General features: G+C 39.9%; 2 protein-coding genes and 1 pseudogene across 2 annotated transcripts in view; 1 reads left to right on the top strand and 2 right to left on the bottom strand.

Moving 5' to 3' along the window:
- Positions 1-18,862, bottom strand: part of IP6K1 (inositol hexakisphosphate kinase 1) — a 58,206-nt gene extending 39,344 nt beyond the window's left edge. Inside the window, exon 1 of the mRNA XM_006892896.1 lies at positions 18,801-18,862. The gene's annotated coding sequence lies outside the window, so the exon portion shown is untranslated. The remainder of the gene's footprint in view (positions 1-18,800) is intronic.
- On the bottom strand, positions 5,916-6,470 carry LOC102858926 (annotated as a pseudogene).
- Positions 9,193-9,510, top strand: LOC102874744 (bolA-like protein 2-like). The gene has a single exon (XM_006892898.1). The coding sequence runs from the start codon at positions 9,250-9,252 to the stop codon at positions 9,508-9,510; it is 261 nt and encodes an 86-aa protein (XP_006892960.1). The 5' UTR covers positions 9,193-9,249.
- Positions 18,863-19,695: the final 833 nt, after the last annotated feature.

Below are 19,695 nucleotides of genomic sequence, written 5' to 3'. Positions count from 1 at the left end.
GACGGGTCCTTGGAGAGGGACATCATGCTTGGGAGGGTTGAGGGACAACGCAGGAGGGGAAGACCCTTTATGAGATGGATTGATTCGGTGACTGGAGTAATCGGGATGGGTGTGTCAGAGGCGGTGCGTTTGGCGCAGGACAGAGCAGGGTTTAGGGCTGTTGTGCATAGGGTCACTATGAGTCGAAAACGACTCGACGGCACATAACAACAACAACAACAATCTCCAACACCACAACTCAAAAGCATCAATTCTTTTTTTTATTGTTATAAGCATATTTTTTGTCTTTTTTAAATTATTATTAATTTTAACGAAAATTTAGAGACTTTGGATTCCCATTCATTCATTGTTACACTTTTCTCCCTGTCCACCCCCTCCCCCAGTTTGCTCTTCTCTTTGAAAAGTAAAAGAAAAATTCTTTCATTATTATACAATCCCTCCCCTCAAGTTTGTTCGCTGTTCTGTTAAATTTTGCTATTCTTACTGGGGTGAGATGATATCTCATAGGTGTTTAGATTTGCATCTCTCTTAGAGCTAGGGATTTTGAACATTTCTTCATGTGTCTGTTTGCCATCTGAGTGTCTTCTTTGGTAAAGTGTCTGTGCATAGCCTGTGCCCATTTTTCAGCTGGGTTTTTTTACCTTTATCTTGTTGTGGTACAGCATCAATAATTCTTCTGTCATCCCTAGTCACCGTCCAACTTTCAGATGCACACCAAGTAATTAAAAAGGCCCTAGTTTGGATCAGGTCCACTTTATTCTTTAAACTTAAATCCTTGACTCTTGAGTACTTTGTAGTGGTCCCTGACAGCAGGTTTTCCCAATGTAACACATCTTTAGATTTCTTAATTGTTGAACTGTCAATCTTTGGAAAAAGATATTATGCTGGGAAAGATGGAGGGTCACGGAAAGAGAGGAAGACCCTTAATAAGATGGACTAGTACCGGGAATATAACACAGGCTCAAGCATATCAGAGACTGGCAGGATGATGCAGGATAGAACCAGGTTCGTATCTGTTGTTCAAAGGGTTCCTATGTGTTACAGTCAACAGCACCTAACAACAATACAACAAGGCCAAGGTCAGTATTTTCTTTGGAGACATTAACTAAATATTGAATACAAGCCTAAATTTTATTACACAACTTGCTAAAGAAGGAAAAAACTTCCAACCATTCATTATAGCATTTCCTATGCTAATAAAATCACTTTAATTTTGGCTGCATTGATCCTATGCAAGATATCAAAAACACTAAACCAAAACAGTATCTGCCTGTCCTGTGTGTATCTGAGTTATCTAGTATGCTTCGTGGTCTTGACCCACATCCTCGATCTGAGCTGATGTTTTTCTAAGTTAGTTTCAAAATATTCTTTACCAAAACAATTTTGTATTCAAATTACAATTCTCAAGTCTCCAAATCAATCTAAAACCCAAGCCAAAACATTGTCATCAAATTCCTAGAAGATAACACAGGATTAAAATTAGATCTATTTTCTGGTTTATGCAATTTATTAAAAAAAATGCCTGGATCATCAAACAACAAATTATGTATGTGGAATATTCTAAAAAACTATGCTTTTCAAAAGATTCTACCAAAGTAGGAAAAGATACATCTGGTAAGGGTCTAATCTCTATATAAAATGTCAATGTCTCAACAGTCAAAAGACCAATCATCAAAATATGGGCAAAGGATATGAACAGACAATTCATCAAAGAACACACTGGTAACCAACAAGCAAAAGGAAAGATGCTCAAGATCATTTACTATTGGCAATACATAAATAAAAATTGTAAGGAAATATCATATTTAAATATACACACCAACCACTAAAGTCAAAGGTGTGGAAATTGAAGATTTCTACCATGGTCTAAGATTGCTCAAACTGCAATCAAGATGCATTAATAAAATAAATAAATAAATAAAAATGTTAAAAAGAAGATGCATTAATAATAATTGGTGAATGAAATGTAAAAGTTGGAAACAAGGGAGAACTGTTGTTGTTAGGTGCTGTCGAGTTGAGTACAACTCATAACAACTCTATGAACAAAATATCTGAACCCTGTTCTATCCTGCACCATCCTCACACTTCCCAATATACAAGCCCACTGCAGCAGTCACCGTGCCAATCCACATAGTTGAGGATCTTCCTCTTCTTTGCCGACCCTGCACCCTTCCCAGCATATCCTTCTCCAAGGAATAATCCCTCCTAGCAATATGCCCAAAGTATGTGATGTGCCTCATCATTCTTGCCTCAAAGAACACTACAGCTACACCCTCTCCAAGACATATCGGTTCATTTTCTTCAACGTCCACAGAATTGCTCTTCTTCAATACCACAGCTCAAAGGTGTCAATTCTTTTTCTGTCATCCTTATTCACTGTCTAGCTCTCAAATGCACAGCAAGTAACTGGAAAAACCATGGCTTAAATCAGACACACCTTAGTCCTCAAACTGACATCATTACTCTTCAAAAATTTGGAGAGGTCCCTAACTAAAGTTTTTCCCAGTGTAATGTGTCTCCTTATTTCCTGACTGCTCATACCAAGGGTGTTAAAAGAAGCAAGATGAAGCTATTGACAGTTTCAGTCTCCTCTCCATGCATCATTATGCTGTCTATTGGTCCAGTGCTTGCTAAGAATTTTTGTTTTCTTGATATTGAGATGCAATCCATACTGAAGGCTGCATTCCTTGATCTTCTACAAGTGCTCCTCACTTTCAGCAAGCAAGGTTGGTCATCTGCATAACACAGGTTACTGATGAGTCTCCCTCCAATCCTGATGCTGTTACACTCTTCTCAGAGTGGAGCGCGATAGCTAGAAAATATAGACTTGCTGAGAGAAATAAAGCTTTTTGCTCAATGATTTGACTATAAATACTGCTTTAAAAATATATATAAATAATATTTATACACATGGACCTCATCTAATGAACTACAAACAAATCAGACTGACTACATCTGTGGAAGGAGTCAACAGAGATGCTCACCATCAGCAGTCAAAACAAGGTTAGCTGCTGACTGTGGAAAAGACCATCAATTAATAATGTCCAAGTTGAAACTAAAGGTGAACAAAATGAAAACAAGTCCACAAGGACAAAAACATGAACTTGAGACTCTCACAATTTATTTTAAATACCATCTCAAGAATATATGTGATCCACTAAACACTAATGACCAAAGACCAGAGGAGTTATGGGATGATAATAAGGACATCACCCATTAAGAAGGCAAAAGGTTATTACAAAAGCTGGAAATAATGAAAAGACCAAAGCAGATGTTAGAAGAGACTCTGCACTGTGGTATTACTTACAATGGCAAAAACACAGAAACTATCTAAGTGCTCATTAATAGATGAATGGATAAACAAATTGTGCCACAGTCATACAATGACAGACAACTATAAAAAAATAAGAAGTCTACAAAACATAAAACAGATAAATCTGGAGAGTTATTATTCTGAGTAAAATACATCACAAAAGAACAAATCTTAACTTAAATAAAAAGTCAAGAACAGGAAAACAACGATCTTTGAGTGTTACCAGGGATGGGAGAAGGAACAAAAGAGAAACACTTTCTAAATAGTAAACAACCAAACTCACTGATGTCATGTCAACTGTGATTCACAATGACCCTCCAATAAGGTTTCTGGAGCTGTAGACCTTTATGAGTAAAAGAGTATCCATCTTTTTCTATTAGTGAATTCTAACCACTGGTCTTTTTCACTAGCCATCCAACATATTATGTACTATGCCAGCAAAGCTCCTCTTCTAAATAGCAGACACTTGTTCTTTTTGGTGTTGAGTAAAATACTCAATATGGGTGATGTTTACACAACTTGACAAAAACAAATGAAAACACTAAGTATGCAAAAATGGGGCCAATTTTGGTAAATACTATAACATATAATGAATGTAACATATAAACATATATACTGTAACAGATAAACAATGACAACCACCAATAAAAAATGTGTGTGATTATAAAAGCAGATATGCATGTATACCTAGGTACAAGAAGGCACATGTGAGTATATGAGTAAGCATTTAAAAAGTATATTTACAAAAAACAAGCAACTCATGCAATATTATTCAAAATGGGTGACCCTGGAGGACATTATGCTGAGTGAAATATCTCAGTCACAAAAAGACAAATACTGCATAGTGCCACTGTTGTAAAACGAGACTGAAATAGGGGCTGGGGGGAGATTGAGAAAGAGGCGATAAATAATGTATACTGCATTGAAACAAATGAGGGAGAAAACTGTTTAAAAGGGATATGTGATTAGGTATTATTGTCATGACAGGAGTCCAGAACAAAGGATGCATAGTGGAGTGGACCTGGGGGGAGGGACTGTAAAACAATGGAGAAACTTTTATTTTTCAAAGAGAAGAGTGTTCTGGGGAGAGGAGGGGAAGATGGGCAGGGAGAAAAGTGCAACAATGAATGAATGGAAATCCAAGGTCTCTGTAAATTTTCATTAAATTAAAAAAAATATTTAAAAAGTGTATTTACAGATTTATATACGTAAGTGTTTATATGAACTGCAAATATATTCCTATATCTATATATCTTACATGAACACATACATATACTAAACCTTACAGTGGGTACAGTTATGAACCAAAACAATTCACAGATTAATTTACTGGGTTTGAAAGCTTGGTACCACAATCTCATGGGATAAATCAGTCAAACTGCAAAACAATTATATTTCGTAAAATTGATGTTCTATGTCCTGCTTTGGTAAGCAGCACCACGGTCTTAAAAGTCAGCAAGCATCCAGTCACTAGGTTCCAGTTACAATGAAAGAAACACACAGAAGAAAATGTAAATTTCTGAAAAAGGCTTTTCCTCTACTTGATCAGAACTAGACTGTAGTTGACCCAGAATACACCCTACAGACAGTACTTACTCTCCTATTTTACTCATCACCTACAACCAATACAGACGAGTCCTCATAAGCTAAAAATAAAATAATAAAAATCTAAGATTCTGTAACTATCGCACTTGAAAAAGTTTGTGACTATTAGGTGTCCTAGAGTCAAGTACAACTCACAGCAATCCTATAAACAACAGATCTGAACCCTGTCCTATCCTCTGCCATCCTCATCATCATGACTATGGTTCTGTGAGGTCTGTACAGCTACTGCAATGAATTTGGGACCCAGAAGAACAGTGAAGGGATCTCTGGAGGCCTGGTGATAAAAAGCTGTGCTGCAATCCCAAAGGCATGCAGTTTGACTCTACCAGCTGCTCTGTGCGCAATCTCCTCCTTTGTGATTTACTGACTCTGAAACCCCACTGTAGGGTCAGCTATGGGTTGGTTCCAACTTGATGGCACACAACAAGTACAGCAGGGAGAGCCTGGGTCGGTGTCAAGAGTGGGAGAAGAAAATAGAGGAGTATAGGGGCCATGTCTGACCTCATGGGAATTGGTTTTGTTTGATAGATGTCATTGATTGGAACAGTTCCCCTCTGAACAGTTAACACAGGTCAGATGCAGCCACCCCACATCAAGCAAATAGGTTATTTGTTTGTTTGTTTGTTTGTTTTTTATAAATGGAAGAAAAAAGTTTATTTCTGAGTGGAGAAAAACATATATAAGGAATTCTTGTCTCTTTCTCTTCATGCACTTCTTTTGTAATAGAGTTCCAGATACCAAGTTCACTATTTACCAGCATTTTTCTTAACACTGATCATTTACTAGCTTGTCGACATTTTTTTCATAGAAATCACATACTGTAAACTAAATATGTATTCTCATAGTTTGTAAGCAGCTTACAGCAATTAAATGTTAACAGGGAAGATACATTCTACTGTAAAATAGAAAAAAATGTACAATTTGTGACTTTCAGTGTTTAGTTACTTGATTTAAATGGGAATGAAAAAATAAAACAAAAATCAAGACAGGTCTGGCTTTAAGACATTTTGTACTCAATTTGTTCTATTTTCACATCATCTCCAATTAGCTGGTACACATAAGTGACAACAGTAGAAGCCTGGATATCCATCAACACAAACGAAGGAATAATGTTTGTTTCCAAGGCATTATATGCTCCAGTGGCAGAACCTGGGGTAATGTAGAATTTATTTTCACGCTCAAATGCTTCAAATTTGTGCGTGTGTCCCGAGATAAGAATGTCCACATCAAACTGCCTCTGCAACAGGGCTAAGCTGGCCATATCTCCCCAGGGGATAACTTGATGGCCATGGATCAAACCGATTTTGAACTGTCCCACAGTTACAACTTTCTGTTCTGGATAATTTAGATTCTCATCAGTCTCCTCTCACAATGTGAACATCACCAGCTAGAGTCTTGAGATAGTCGTAGCTTTGGTGCAAAGGTTTCCAGTGCAAAGGATGTGCTGGATCTTTCCAGGCACCAGCAGCGTTTTTAATTTAGCTGGCAGGCTGTTGCAGCAGTGTGGGATGTGCAGATCTCCTAACACCAACACCAATCTGTGCCCAGCCATCCTGTCCCTGGGCTCTGGTCAGTCGTCGCCGCAGCCACCCTCTTCCTCAGTCTCTCGCAAATAGTTTTTACAAGGAGAATGATGAGCAATCTTCTCCCATGAGATTTATAGCCTCCGAAAACCAGCTACTGGGTCCAAGTAAACAACAATGAGCTTTGAGCAACAAATATGAAAAGAAAATTTAAAAAGTATTTTCATGGGGGGGGGGCGGGGGGCAGGGGGACTGTATACCAATGAAGGAGTTTATCTTTTGCTTTTTGAAGAAAGGAGGGAACTGGGGAGTGTGGGGGGACGGTAGAGAAAAAAGTGCAACAATGAATGAATGAAAATCCAAAATCTCTGTAAATTTTCATTAAAATTAATAAAATTTAAAAAAAAATATTGCCAAGTCTGCTGCCAGGGACCATTTCAAACTACTGAGGGGCAATTATGTCAATTTAGAGACTAAGGTGTTCCTGATTCAACCCATGGTCTTTTTCAATCACTTGATACGCATGTTAGATTGGATGGTGAATAAAGATGATTGGGGGAAGTATTTTCATTTACAATAACATCTTAAGAGAATAAAATAGGAATAAATCTTAAAAGGAACAAGACTTGGACAGTAAAACCACAAAATAATGCTGAAAATTTTAAAGAACATTTAAACAGCAACCCCTACAAAAATCTTGCTTTGGTAGCAATGAAAAATCCATCCTAAAATCTATATCGATTAAAAGCTACCCCACTGCTGCAGTGGATTATTGAACATGATGTTCCTAGTTACTGACTTTGCAACTCTCACCTGTTAGATGGAAGGACCACACAAATGTTATCTACAAAAGAGATCTGATAGCTTTATAATAATGTAATAAGGTAAATGCATATTTTAAGTGAGATTATAACAAATAAGATATACAGAACATTAACATGAGAACTGGTCAATTTTGTCATCCCACCAGGCTTAAACAGAAAAGACAGAAATAGAAAACAGGAATTACAATCTAGAACAAGAAGTGCATTGCAAAGTGGACTGGAGGAGAGAGTAAGGAGGAGGGAAGTGTGTAGTAATCAATGAATGAAAACCCAACCTTTCTGTAAACTTTCTTAAAATCACAATTTAAAAAAAAATGAAGAGCAAAAAAGAAAACAAGAATTTCACTATCATCAAGAAAGAAAACCAGACATATCGGAGATGAAGAGATGAGATAGCAGTCTACATGGCTGCAGCAGTGACAGCATTTGCAGCAAAGGTAACAGAGAACTAGCTGTGGGATCCTGGACCACAACCCAAGAAAGCTGACGGGTTTTTGCTGATAAAGTGAATACCTTTGGGCACTTGGTAAGGGAGCTAGGTCTACTGACACGAAGATTTAGAGGTGGACATATAACCAATAAGAGTAAAATAGAGTCCAGAAATAAATCTTCATATATATGGTCAACTGATTTTTTTTAATTTTATACAATTTACAAAGTTTAAATATATTGTTTTTCACAAAAGATCTTTCCCATTTTCTTCACTTCATCCACCCATCGTATTGTGCAGCCCTGTATGATTAAAACTCCACCCCCTCGCCCATCCTCATCCCTCTGCTTCCACACTCCTCACCTTGGATTCTCATACCCATTCTAAAATAATGGTTTTATATGACAATTGACTTTTGATAAAATGATAAGATCATTCAATGAGAAGGAACAATGACTGCAGCACTGGACACAAGTGTCTAAGAGATAGTGAGGATGGCACAGGATAAGATAGGATTCAGATCTGTTCAGAGAGTCACTACAAGTTGTACTCAACGGCATCTAACAACAAGAAGGATGAACTTTGAAAACATTATGCTTAGTAAAGTAAGTCAGTCACAAAATGAAAAATATATAATCCAACTCACATAAAATATTTAGAGTAGATAAATGTATAAAGGCCAAAATTTATTACTAGTTACCAGGAATAGATCAAATAGATTTGTGCATAGAGGACACTGAGTTTCTGTTAATGGTGACAGAGCAATTAAGAAATAGATGGTAGTCTGGTTACCAGGAATGGGAAGGGACAGTGAGGAGAGCAAAAATTAATGAAAAGATAACTGGGTTAAGGGAAAGGCAATATAAAAAAGGAGGCCGATCAGAATTTTAATTCATTAATTAAATACACCAATCAATCATAATGAATATCGTAAAACAAAATGTATATTAAAAAGAATGAAAAATCAATGATTCTTAAATTTTTACTTAAAAAAAAAGGAAAGACTCTGATAATGGTTCCACAATAAGAATATATTCACAAATAAAAATTTAAAAAATTTAAAAAGAAAATATATTCACGATATAGGAACTATATATGGAATAAATGTGCAAATGTCATGTCATATATTGTTTAATCAAAATACAGCAATTTTAAGAATTGTCAAAAATGGTAAATTTTACATTCTAAAAACTCACTAAACTAAAAATATGGACATTTTTATTCATTTAAAATCTTTTCCTTACCTTCCAAGAAACCATCAGCTTAGAGATACAAAAACCAAATTATTTATTATTTTTAAATATTTTTATTATTTTTGTTTGTGTGTACCATCAAATTGGATCTGACTGGCACAGGAAGAGACTGCCCTCCTTCTCCAGCAAGGCATCTGGTGGATTTGAACCACACGCCTTCAGGATTGCAGCACAGCTTCTTGCCACCAGTTCACTAGAGCTTCCTAAAAAACAAATTCTTTAAAAAAGGTATCTCTTCAGTGTGGCCGGGTCCTTGCTGGGCTCCGGTCCCCCGGGCTGCCGCCCACTCCGGGCTGCAGCAATGGATCTCAGCGCTAATTTTCTCCGGGAGAAGCTGCAGCGGGAGCTGGAAGCGGAGCACGTGGAGGTGGAGGACACGACTCTGAACCGTTGCGCGTCCAGCTTCCGAGTCCTGGTGGTGTCCTCCAAGTTCGAGGGGAAGCTGTTGCTCCAGAGACACCGGCTGGTGAACTCATTCCTAGCAGAAGAGCTCCCGCACATCCATGCCTTTGAACAGAAGACTCTGACCCCGGAGCAGTGGAACCGTGAGAGGCAGAAATGAGGGACTTACAGCTGGACAACCATTAAACCGTGAATCAGGACCAGATTCTGTGTGTGGTGTGTGCTTGTGTGTGTGTGTGTGTTGGTGGGAGAAGGGAACCATGAAACTGGGGATCTGCGGCCTGCCGTCTCCCTGCTCTACTTACTGTCCTCTTTTACCTGTCTATCTTGGTCTTTATGTCCTCTTAAAAAACGAAGGCTTGGGGAGCTCTGGTGGCCTAGTGGCAAGAAGCTGCACTGCACTCCCAGAGGCGCATGGTTCAAATCCACCAGATGCTCTGCCGGGGAAGGAGGGACCCTCTCCTCCTGAACCAGTCAGATCCGATTTGACGGTACACACACACACACAAATAATAGAATAATAATAATAATAATAAAGGTATCTCTTCAGCTCCAAAAGAATCAATTTTATTCCAAAAGGATTGGGAAACTTTCAAAGAGAATTCTGATAATCAAATTCTTAACTACAAATATTCACTGAACATTGACCCACGAAGTCAGTGGTAAAACAGAACATACTATTCCTAACTGAGATACACATCACCAGCAACATGTGGAAAAGAGCCCCATGAGAAAGACTTAAGGGATAAATAAGTGTTTATCACCAAAAGCAGAGTGCTGCTCCCAAAGCCTAAAATCTAAACCACTTAGCCAAAAACCTCTGGGTGGTATTAGTTCTCAAATCCCACACATGGATAATTATCAGAAAGGATGACTCAAGTTCTAAAAATTAAAATTAATACACCTGTAATTCTTTAAGATAGTTAACTAAAATTATGACAGATGATCAAGAGTTTAAAGAGGCAGTGTTCAGGGAGCTCTGGTTGTCTAGTGGCAAGAATCTGCACTGCAACCCCAGAAGTACACAGTTCCAATCCACCAGATGCTCTGCTGGAGAAGGAGGGGCAATCTCCTCTTATACCAGTCATATCTGATTTGACAGTACACACACAAAAAAATTATAAACATTTTTAAAAAGAGGCAGTGTTCACTGTAATAACCAGACCAGGTCACTTAAAAAGACACAAATCACTAAAGTTTCACAGAGAATGAAGGATGACTCTTGGGATCCCTGTAGATGACACCAAGAATCTTCCTTGCCCACATCGATGAACAGAAATCTATAAGCAGGCCAAGTGCTAAAGCAAGTTCTGATGCAAATGTATTGTCTGGTGCTGTAGAGTCAGTTCCGCTCACAGCATCTGATCTTTCATGTAACAAAACTACAAGCCGCCTGGTCCTGAACCATCATAATTACTGCTGCTTTGACCCCATTGTTGCAGCTATTGTGTCAATTCTTCTTGTTAAGGAAGGATTTTTCTCTTTTGAATAGATCCTCTGCTTTACTAAGCATGAGTCCTTCCCCAAGAACTAATCTTTTCTGAAACATGTCCAAAGTAAGTAAGGCAAATTCCCACCAGCCTTCTAAGGAACATTCTGACTGTACTTTTTACAAGACAGATCTGTTCATTTTTCTGGTCATCCATACTCACTCTCCTTGCCATCAGTTAGAGGCAACTGATAGCAGACCATTCCATGAGTTTTCAAGGCTGTAACTTGCAAGGGTGAAAACTACCCATCTTTCCTCTGAGAAAGCACTTGTGAATTTGAACCACCAAAAAGGCATGGCCTTTGGATTAGACACGCAATTACAGAGATGGCCAACAAAACTCCATGCACAGTATATTCAACATTCATCAACCCATGATTCAAAGGCATCAATTCTACAGTCATCTTTCTTACTCATTTGTTGTTGTTGTATACCATCGGGTCAGAACCAACCCATAGCTGATCTTCCAGTGGGTTTTTAGAGGCGGTTAACTGCACTTAATTGCAGTTAATTGTTCTCCCATGGAGCAACTGGTGGACTCAAACTGTGTGCCTTTGGGATTACAGCACAGCTTCTTGCCATTAGGCCACCAGAGCAGCTCAGTGGTAAGCACATTTTAGTCCTCAAAGTGACAATTTTGCTTTGTAACAATTTAAAAAGCTCTTTAGCAGCAATTCTGCCTGATGTAAAACATTTGAATTCCTGACTCCTGTCTCCATGGGTGTTATTAAAAGATCCATGTAAAAATTAAATCTCTAACAACCTCAATCTTTTCTCCATTTACTATGATGCTGCTTACTGGTTCAGTTGTGAACAATTTTGTTTTATGTTGAAGTATAATCCAAAAGGCTATAATCGTTGATCTTCTAAGTGGTTCAAGTCCTCTTCATTTTCAGCAAGCAAAGTTGTGTCGTCTGCTAATTACAGGTAGCTAATGAGTCTTCTTCTAATCCTGATGCAGTGTTCTTAATATAGTCCAGCTTCTAAGATTATCTGCTCCATCATACAGATTTCAAACGACTCTGTATCCCCTTATTCTATCAGAATAACTGCCTTTTGGTCCATCTACATGTGCATTCTGCATAATTAAGTGTTCAGGAATATCTGTTCTAGAAGTTTGTGTATCATTGCCACAGTCCTGGTTATTTCACCCTCCCATCTCAAGAGTGTATCAATTCATTCTAGATTTAATATGAGTATATCTGGGAATCTGACAAAAATGGAAAAGACACTTGGAGCTTAAAACTCTAAAACAGGCATAACAGTATCAGGCTCAGGTCCAATAGGACAGTGCCCAGGGGTCAGAATAAGTCTACTCTTTAGTATCTACAGAAGAAAAATTAACATTCAAAGCTTTATAAGAACATTTATTACATCTTTATGACTGGAAAACACACACGAAATCACACACATGCCATCATCACTAAATGAATGGATAAACAATTCGTAGTGCAACTATACAAATTTTTTTTAAAAAAGAAACAACAAAATGAATGAACTACAAAAACATCATGCAGGATGCAGAGATATATTTTTAAAAGATAATTGCATTTGCATAAAACTCTAAAATATCTACAGAGAGAAAAACTGACCGTCATACAGTTGGTTCCGACTCACAGTGACCCTCGACTGCGTTCCCAAGGCTGTGTATTTTAAACGTAAGCGACTGCCCATCTTTCTCTCTTGGATGGATCTGAACCACTATGGGTCAGTTAGCAATGCAACTTGCTATGGATTCCACCACCAGAGATTCCTCCAGAGACAGAAAGATCAGTGGTTATTATGTATGCCCAGGGTGCAGGCCAGGGCTAACTAGGCTGGAAAACAAAAGAAGTTTTCTGTGACTGAAAATGTTTTCACTGAGTATTTACCTGGATAAATATTTATTTATCAAAACTCATTGAATTGAAAAAACTCATTGAACTCCATGTACAATGGAAATGATAACTTCAGTAAATAGTAATAGAGCTGAAAGGTCATTAAGAAATAATTACATAGCATAGAGAATAAAGAGATTAAAGATGTGTTGTTGGACATTTCTGGTCTACAGAGGGTTTCCTATGACCAATTACGTGGCTTCATTTTTTTTTTTTACTGTAAGTCAGAAATTTTTCCATAAAAATCCAGATTTGCTTCCAAAAAAAAATACATACACAACAGCTGGCTAGAATTGAACAACATCTTCTAACCCATTGTCTAAACTCATTGCCCTCATGCCAGAATCAACTTTTAGCTGACCTTCCACTGGGTTTCTAAAGTTGTATATCTTACCAGAGGAAAATATCCATTTTCCTCCCGCAAAGCAGCTAGCAGATTCAAACCACCAGAGACGTGTGGCCTTAAGTTACTGCAACTGCCCACAAACAACTCCAGAGTTCCTAATAACCCGTAAATAAAGTCTATATTTGCCAGTTCACACAGTCCTCACCACTGCTCACTGCCCTTAAACCTTGCTTCCACCTTTCACTGTCAGCTGGCCCATGAGCTGAGTGCTAATGAAGACACAGAAAGTAAATTGTTTCTGCAGTAATTACTTCATGCAGTATTATTCACAGATCATACAATTCACCCATTTAAAGTGTACAATTAATAATTTTTTAATATAGTCAAATATATATAAATATGTAAAACCACCACCACAATCGATTTTACATTTTCATTACTTCAAAAAGAAATACTCTAAAAAAAAAAAAAAAGAAATACTCTATGTATTCTGTAGTGATTACCCCTGTTTCCCAACCAAACTTAAGTAATCATTTTGTCAGTATAGACCTACCTATTCTAGACATTTCATTTAAAAAATGACATCAAATAACATGTAGCCTTTTGTGGCTGGCTTCTTTCATTCAGTGTACTTACAAGATTTATCCATACATACCAGTTTTTCATTCTTTTGTATGGCCAGATAATATCCTATTGTATTTAAATACAGTGTTTTATTTACCAATTCATCTGTTGCTGGACATTTAAGTTGTTTCTCCCTCTGGGTATTATAAATAATCCCACTACAAATAGTCACAAGTTTTGTGTAGAGGCATATTTTCACGTCTCTTGAAGTATGAATGGAATAGCTTCAACATTTTACATCTATACCACTTTTTATGAGTGTTTCAATTTCTCTAGTCCATCACTAACATATACTTTATTGTCTGGTTTTTGACTGTAACTCATTTATAAAATGTTCACTCACAATATGTCCAGATTTTTATGGTTATCAAGGTGCTCTTCTTCATTGACATCAAATTTTAGATTTCAAGGGTCCAGTCTTAGAAAAGCTTCCTTAGCCTACTCATCTTTTATGTAACAAGGGGATAGGCATATATGGTCTAAATCTCCACAGATTTTATGGAAGTATGCTGAAAAAGATCAGAAGCCAATTTTTCAAGCACTCAATAAATAAAGTCCCTAAAGAAGGTCTAGCACTGAAATAAGCATATGTTCCCATCAAAATTCATTTGTAATGCCTCCTCCACAAATGGAACTTCAAACCGTAACAGCAAACATGACAGTTCATCTATCACAGTTTATAAGAGAATAAAGATGTCTGAGGTTTCCTTACCCACAATCTACTGCTCATATCTTGCCGCAGCAAAATGTAAACAGAAAACTATTTAAAATCCAGTGCTAGAGCACAGACCTAGTGCAACAAATATATGTAACGTCTAATTGTCCCATACCTCAAATGCCCCAAACCAGAGGCAGAACGCCCTGTGCAGCCTTTTTGCACTGTGCCCGTTGGTGCTCCCCTATTCTCAAGATTATCAGAAAGGAAAAAGCAGCAAACATTACCAATATGTTTACAGAAGTCCCAAGTGATCACAGACCAAGACCCAACAAAACAGATGGTCTAAGAATTTCAACATCTTTGGTCACTCAACACAAATTTTCCAAGACTCAAAAATAGCACCTTGGCCAGGAAGGAGGGTGGGCTATACAGAACCTTGTGATATGCAGGATTACTCTCTGCTTTCAGACCTGTTTTACATTTAGTTAATTCTAAGTCCTCTTGGCATAGTACATCCTGTGCTAACCAAGAGGTCGGCAGTTCAAATGCATGGTTCGAGAAAGATGCACACTCTCCTCTGATAAAGAGTTACACCTTAAGAAATCCAAGGGGGATCCCTATGAGTGGCAATCAATCTGACAGCACTGAACTTTTTTACCTGCTTCTGTTCTGCAGCATTGAAGCCTGTCTCCCTACAGCATTAGAGTGAACCCATTCAAGAACTTTTAGAGTTATAGTAGTGTTATTAGGTGTCATCAAGTCAATCTGCAACTCATTGCAACCCAAAAGAACCACCCCAGGTTTTCGAGGCTTTACTGGAGCTCATCACCAAGTCTTTTCTTCCTCAGTCCCAATGGGTGAGTATGAAACACTAACCATTCAGTTAGCAGCCCTGTAGTTTAACCACTGCACCACCAAGGCTCTCTCTGACTAGGTAACCCAACCCATTGCTATCCAGCTGATTCCAACTCATGGCAACCCTCTGTGAGTTCCTGAGGCTATAATTTTTTTTGTAATTTTTTTAAATTATACTAGTTTATTTATAAAATTCTAATACATTGTTTTCCAGAACAGATTCTTCCAATTTCCCTCACACACACACCCCCCCCCCCATCTTTACAAGGAGGACACAGTCTTACTTTTTCCCAAAGAGCGGCTGGTGGATTCCAACTGTGCTTTACTGCACGGTCTCTCTCTCTCACTGCTACAGAGTAGAAGCCAACTCACAGCTGACCTTCCATCAGGTTTCCAAGGCTGTAAATTGGATAGGAGATTACTCATCTCCCCACCCTGGAGCCACCGGTAAATTCAGAGAGCCATCTTTGGGTTAGCAGAATAGCTCCCTACAGACTAGGCCCTAAGAAAGTGGACTGAGGCCATCTGGAAAGTAGCACCTGGAATATAACATTAAGACATCAGTTCCCAGATCCTTTTCTGGTTCATACGCATGATGATTGGGTGTTCATACTTCTGTATGATATGCGCCACCCTTTAAATCTTGTTATGACATAGGCACACTACCTAGCTGATGTTAAAAAAAAAAAAGACATCAGTTCTCAATCTCTTATGCCTGCAGCAGTTCCTATGCTATTCCTACGGAAAATTGGATCTCCAGAGCCTGTGAGTAGTGTTTACTGTCACTAATAGTTAAAAGTGTTAAGTTTACAGGTGAATTAGAAAAAGATTAAGTGAATGCAGTGTTCACTATTACAACAGCCTCAATTAACAGCACTTAAAAATAATAAAGGTGTAAGTACTGCTATTAGCTATCTTCCTCTATAGTCATGCTAAATCAGTACCAAACAGTCATGAGGAGCAAGAGAATTAAGGAAAGGCAAATATAAGGTCTTGGATATTTCATATCACGTTTCCTTAAGGCAACAGTACTAACACAAGTTTAGGCCATGGATAAACTTAATGGGCCCTTGAGACCCCTAAAATGGCACCTAAAAGCCAGTAGGAAAGATCTCTCTCTACATCTTTAAGAAGTCTGAAATCCAAAACAGGATAGGTGCCTAATTTAGGATTACCCCAGAAACCAATAAGAATTAAATCCTGTGTATACCTTTAAAGTATGGGAAAAGTTAATTTGGATCAATTCTGAAAAGTCCCTAATATATTAGTCACTCCTTACTTTCCTGTCAAAACTGCCCAAAATTAGTCAAAACTCATTCGAGTTAAAAAAAAAAGACAAGGGCAACAAAAACTAAAGATTATTCACCTTCATTCTCTTCTTTCAAGTATAATTTTAGGTGAAAACCAACAAAAGGTCACCAGACTTCTTTAGTTTCAGCGACTCCTTTTTAAATCAAAAACCTCTGGAGAAGGGATGCTCTGGTGGTACACTCTCAAGAGAGTTGCACAGCTAACTGAGAGGCAACCAGTTCAAACACAACTGGCACATGGTTCAAATTCACCAGAAGCTCTGAGGAAAAACAACAGGCAATCCCACTCCAGGCAATTTACAGCCTCTGAGTCAGTTCCAACTCGATGGCAATGAGTTTTTGTCTTTTCCTGAGAGAACTGGTTTCTCTCAGAAAGCAAATATTGAGATGACAAAATTCTGACTTAACCATAGAGAGGACAAGCTGTTTGACTTCCTGGTGTCTTATGCAGCCTTTCTTCACCACTGAGACTATAGGCAACATCATGATAGATGGAGAAAAGGCTGAAATTATCAACAATCTCATCTTACTTAGATCCACCATCCCTTGCTAACAGTAGTCAGGAAACCAGGAGAAAATTGCATTGGTAAAACCTGCTGTCAGAGATGTCTCCAAAGAACCGAGGAACAGTGTCAGATGGGCAGAGGAGGGTGGGATGGTTAATCTAAGGTCGCACAAAGCAAATGGGAAAGATCCAGTGTGAAAATTAATGTACAGGAACTTTCTAAGTAAACTAGTATAAAATAAAAATTTTATTTCTTTCTTTAAAAATGACTAAGCTTCAATTAGTCAGGCCATGGTCTTTTCAATCATTCGCTATGAATCTGAGAGCTGGACAATGAATAAAGAAGACAGAAGATGAATTAATGAACTAGATTGTGGTGTTGGAGAAGAGTGCTGGATATCCCACTGACAGCCAGAAGAACAAACGTCTTGAAGAAAGTACAGCCAGAATGCTTTTTAGAGACAGTGATGGGAAGCTGTAGCTCACATACTTGGGGTACACTGTTAGGAAGGACTACTCCTTGGAAAGGGACATTACGCTTGGAAAGGAGGAGGTGCAGGGAAAAGACCCTCAACTACGTGGGCTGACAGTGCCTGCAGCAATGGATTCAAGGATGTCAGAGATGATAAGGATGGCACAAGATAGCCCAGGGGCCAGATTAGTCATGCACAGAGTCGCTATGAGTCTACTCCAGTCAGAATCATACAAAAAGCTGCTGTGGAGGAGCTAAGGGAACACAGAAAAAGAAAAATACGTTGGAGAGCTATCAAAACTGTTCCTAGTCCTGAACACCTTCACATCCTACTCTCTCAAAGGAGAAGGAACTTGACAGACTCTTTTCCATGAGCAAGATAAATTAAGTGTGTTAAACGTTAATGTGGAAATTCAGTACTATACGCGATAACAAAATAGGATTTCAGTTCTTAACACACTCCTGTATTTGTGTCCTGGCCAAATTGGTGGAAAATCGCTTTAGAAGAGAAAATCAACCAAGTTATGACCATAATACCAGTTTTCTCCCCGAGCCAAAAAGAGGAAGACCTTATACTACACACACTCCAAAAAGTGACAGTCACTAACCAATTAAATTCTATTCCAAGGTAAAACTCCGACATCCGGTTATTTAGCCAGGGCTTCCAAGAAGCAAAGTGAGTACTGAGTTCTGAGTAGCAGGGGCAGCTCCGAGTGGGTCCAGAGGAAGGCCTGGGGCAGCAACGCAGAGGGCTCTCCCCCTGCCTGGAACGGGTGACACTGGCCTCTCGGGCTTTCTCCGCTTCGTTAAGTGCTGATATGACTATCACTTGCAGGAGTGACAGGTAAGAGAAAGAGGTACGTCTATGTCCCACCTGGAGTCCCACCAGATCCGGGCCGACACTAGACACGCTTCAGCGCCCTGGGGCTGTGGTCCGTCCAGTTGGTTTCCCGCTACCCCGGCGGCTGGCACTCCTGCGCGGGACTCAAGGTCCTCCACTCTGCCGCCCCTCTGAACTGCCGACAGCAGCGGAAGGTACCACGGACAGCAGGTCAGAACGCTCGAGAGATGATAGAGTGATGCTTGGCCGACATCCCAACCTTGAGCCCGCCTGCTCCGACCCTGCCCCCGCTGCCTCCCGCCCTGCGACCGTAAGGCCGGCCTTTCGGCCCAGCCCCTGTCACTTACCGGCCAGGCCCGGGTAGCGGGCGCCCACGGCTCCCCACGGGAGCTGGGCCCCCCGGGCCTCCAGGTTTCGGCCCGCCCCCTGGCAGGCAGCGCAGGTGGCTGAACCCCGCAGCAGCGGCCCCTCACCGGAGGCTCCGTCCAGCTCCCGGCGCTGCCCACTGGGTACGGATCAACAACAAGATGGCGGCCAGCCGAGGGGGCGGGGGCCGGGCGTCATAGCAACCAGGGTAGCAAGGAACCCACCCCTAACTAAGGCTATTCCCAATCAACGGCCTCTGCGCCTGCCGCCCTGAAAAATGCTTCCAGCTGGCAGGTCGAACCCTCTGTCAGTCACAGCCTGCTCCCCTCTGCCTGCGCCGAATACCTGGACACGTGACTGTGACGGCACGGATTGGCGCGTGCGCACGGTGCTTGGAGTCACTGGATGCGGAGCACTTGCCGGTGTCTCCGAGGCCCTAGCGCCCTTGATTTTTGTGCGCTGTGCGTGTGGGGCCCGCAGTGTGTTTTCGCACATGCGCGCGTGCCTAGGAAATGCTCTGTGTGTGCTCTTTGCTGTTTTTTAGTAATCTGTCATGGGAGTCAGTAGTATTACCCCTGTTCATTGATTAGGAAACTGAGGCCCAGAGAGATGAGGACCGACCAAGGTCACTTTCTCCCTGTGAGTGAAGATGTTGGGTCTCGCACCTCCTCCTACTGGCTCCAAAGTATAATGTCCTCTTACAGCGACTTCCCGAGCCTCTCACCAGTCCAGAGGCCCAACCTCTGAGGCGCTATCCTCAAAGTTCACTGTTCGCAGTGGACACTTTACTCCCTTCTGCTCTAGAGCATCGTGAGCCCTGTGACAGCATATTGTGACTTCCTAGGCAGTCTGCCTTGGGCTACCAGTTCTGAGTTCTTCGCATCCTCCACAGAGAACTCCGGACTCCAAGATTAGTAGCTTGAATATAAAGCATATTCACTGCCACTGTCGTCCAGCTGTAGCAACCCTCCCTCCACCTGTTTGCCAGGTTGTAAACGTTAG

Source organism: Elephantulus edwardii, unplaced genomic scaffold (assembly GCF_000299155.1).
Source record: "Elephantulus edwardii isolate Elephantulus edwardi_28Jun2011 unplaced genomic scaffold, EleEdw1.0 scaffold00121, whole genome shotgun sequence".
Taxonomy (NCBI): Eukaryota; Metazoa; Chordata; class Mammalia; order Macroscelidea; family Macroscelididae; genus Elephantulus; species Elephantulus edwardii.
This window is presented reverse-complemented; position numbering and strand designations above follow the sequence as displayed.

Bases quoted from the DNA above. Each gene is read 5' to 3' on its own strand.
- LOC102874744 (XM_006892898.1), top strand. From the start codon at position 9,250: ATGGATCTCAGCGCTAATTTTCTCCGGGAGAAGCTGCAGCGGGAGCTG.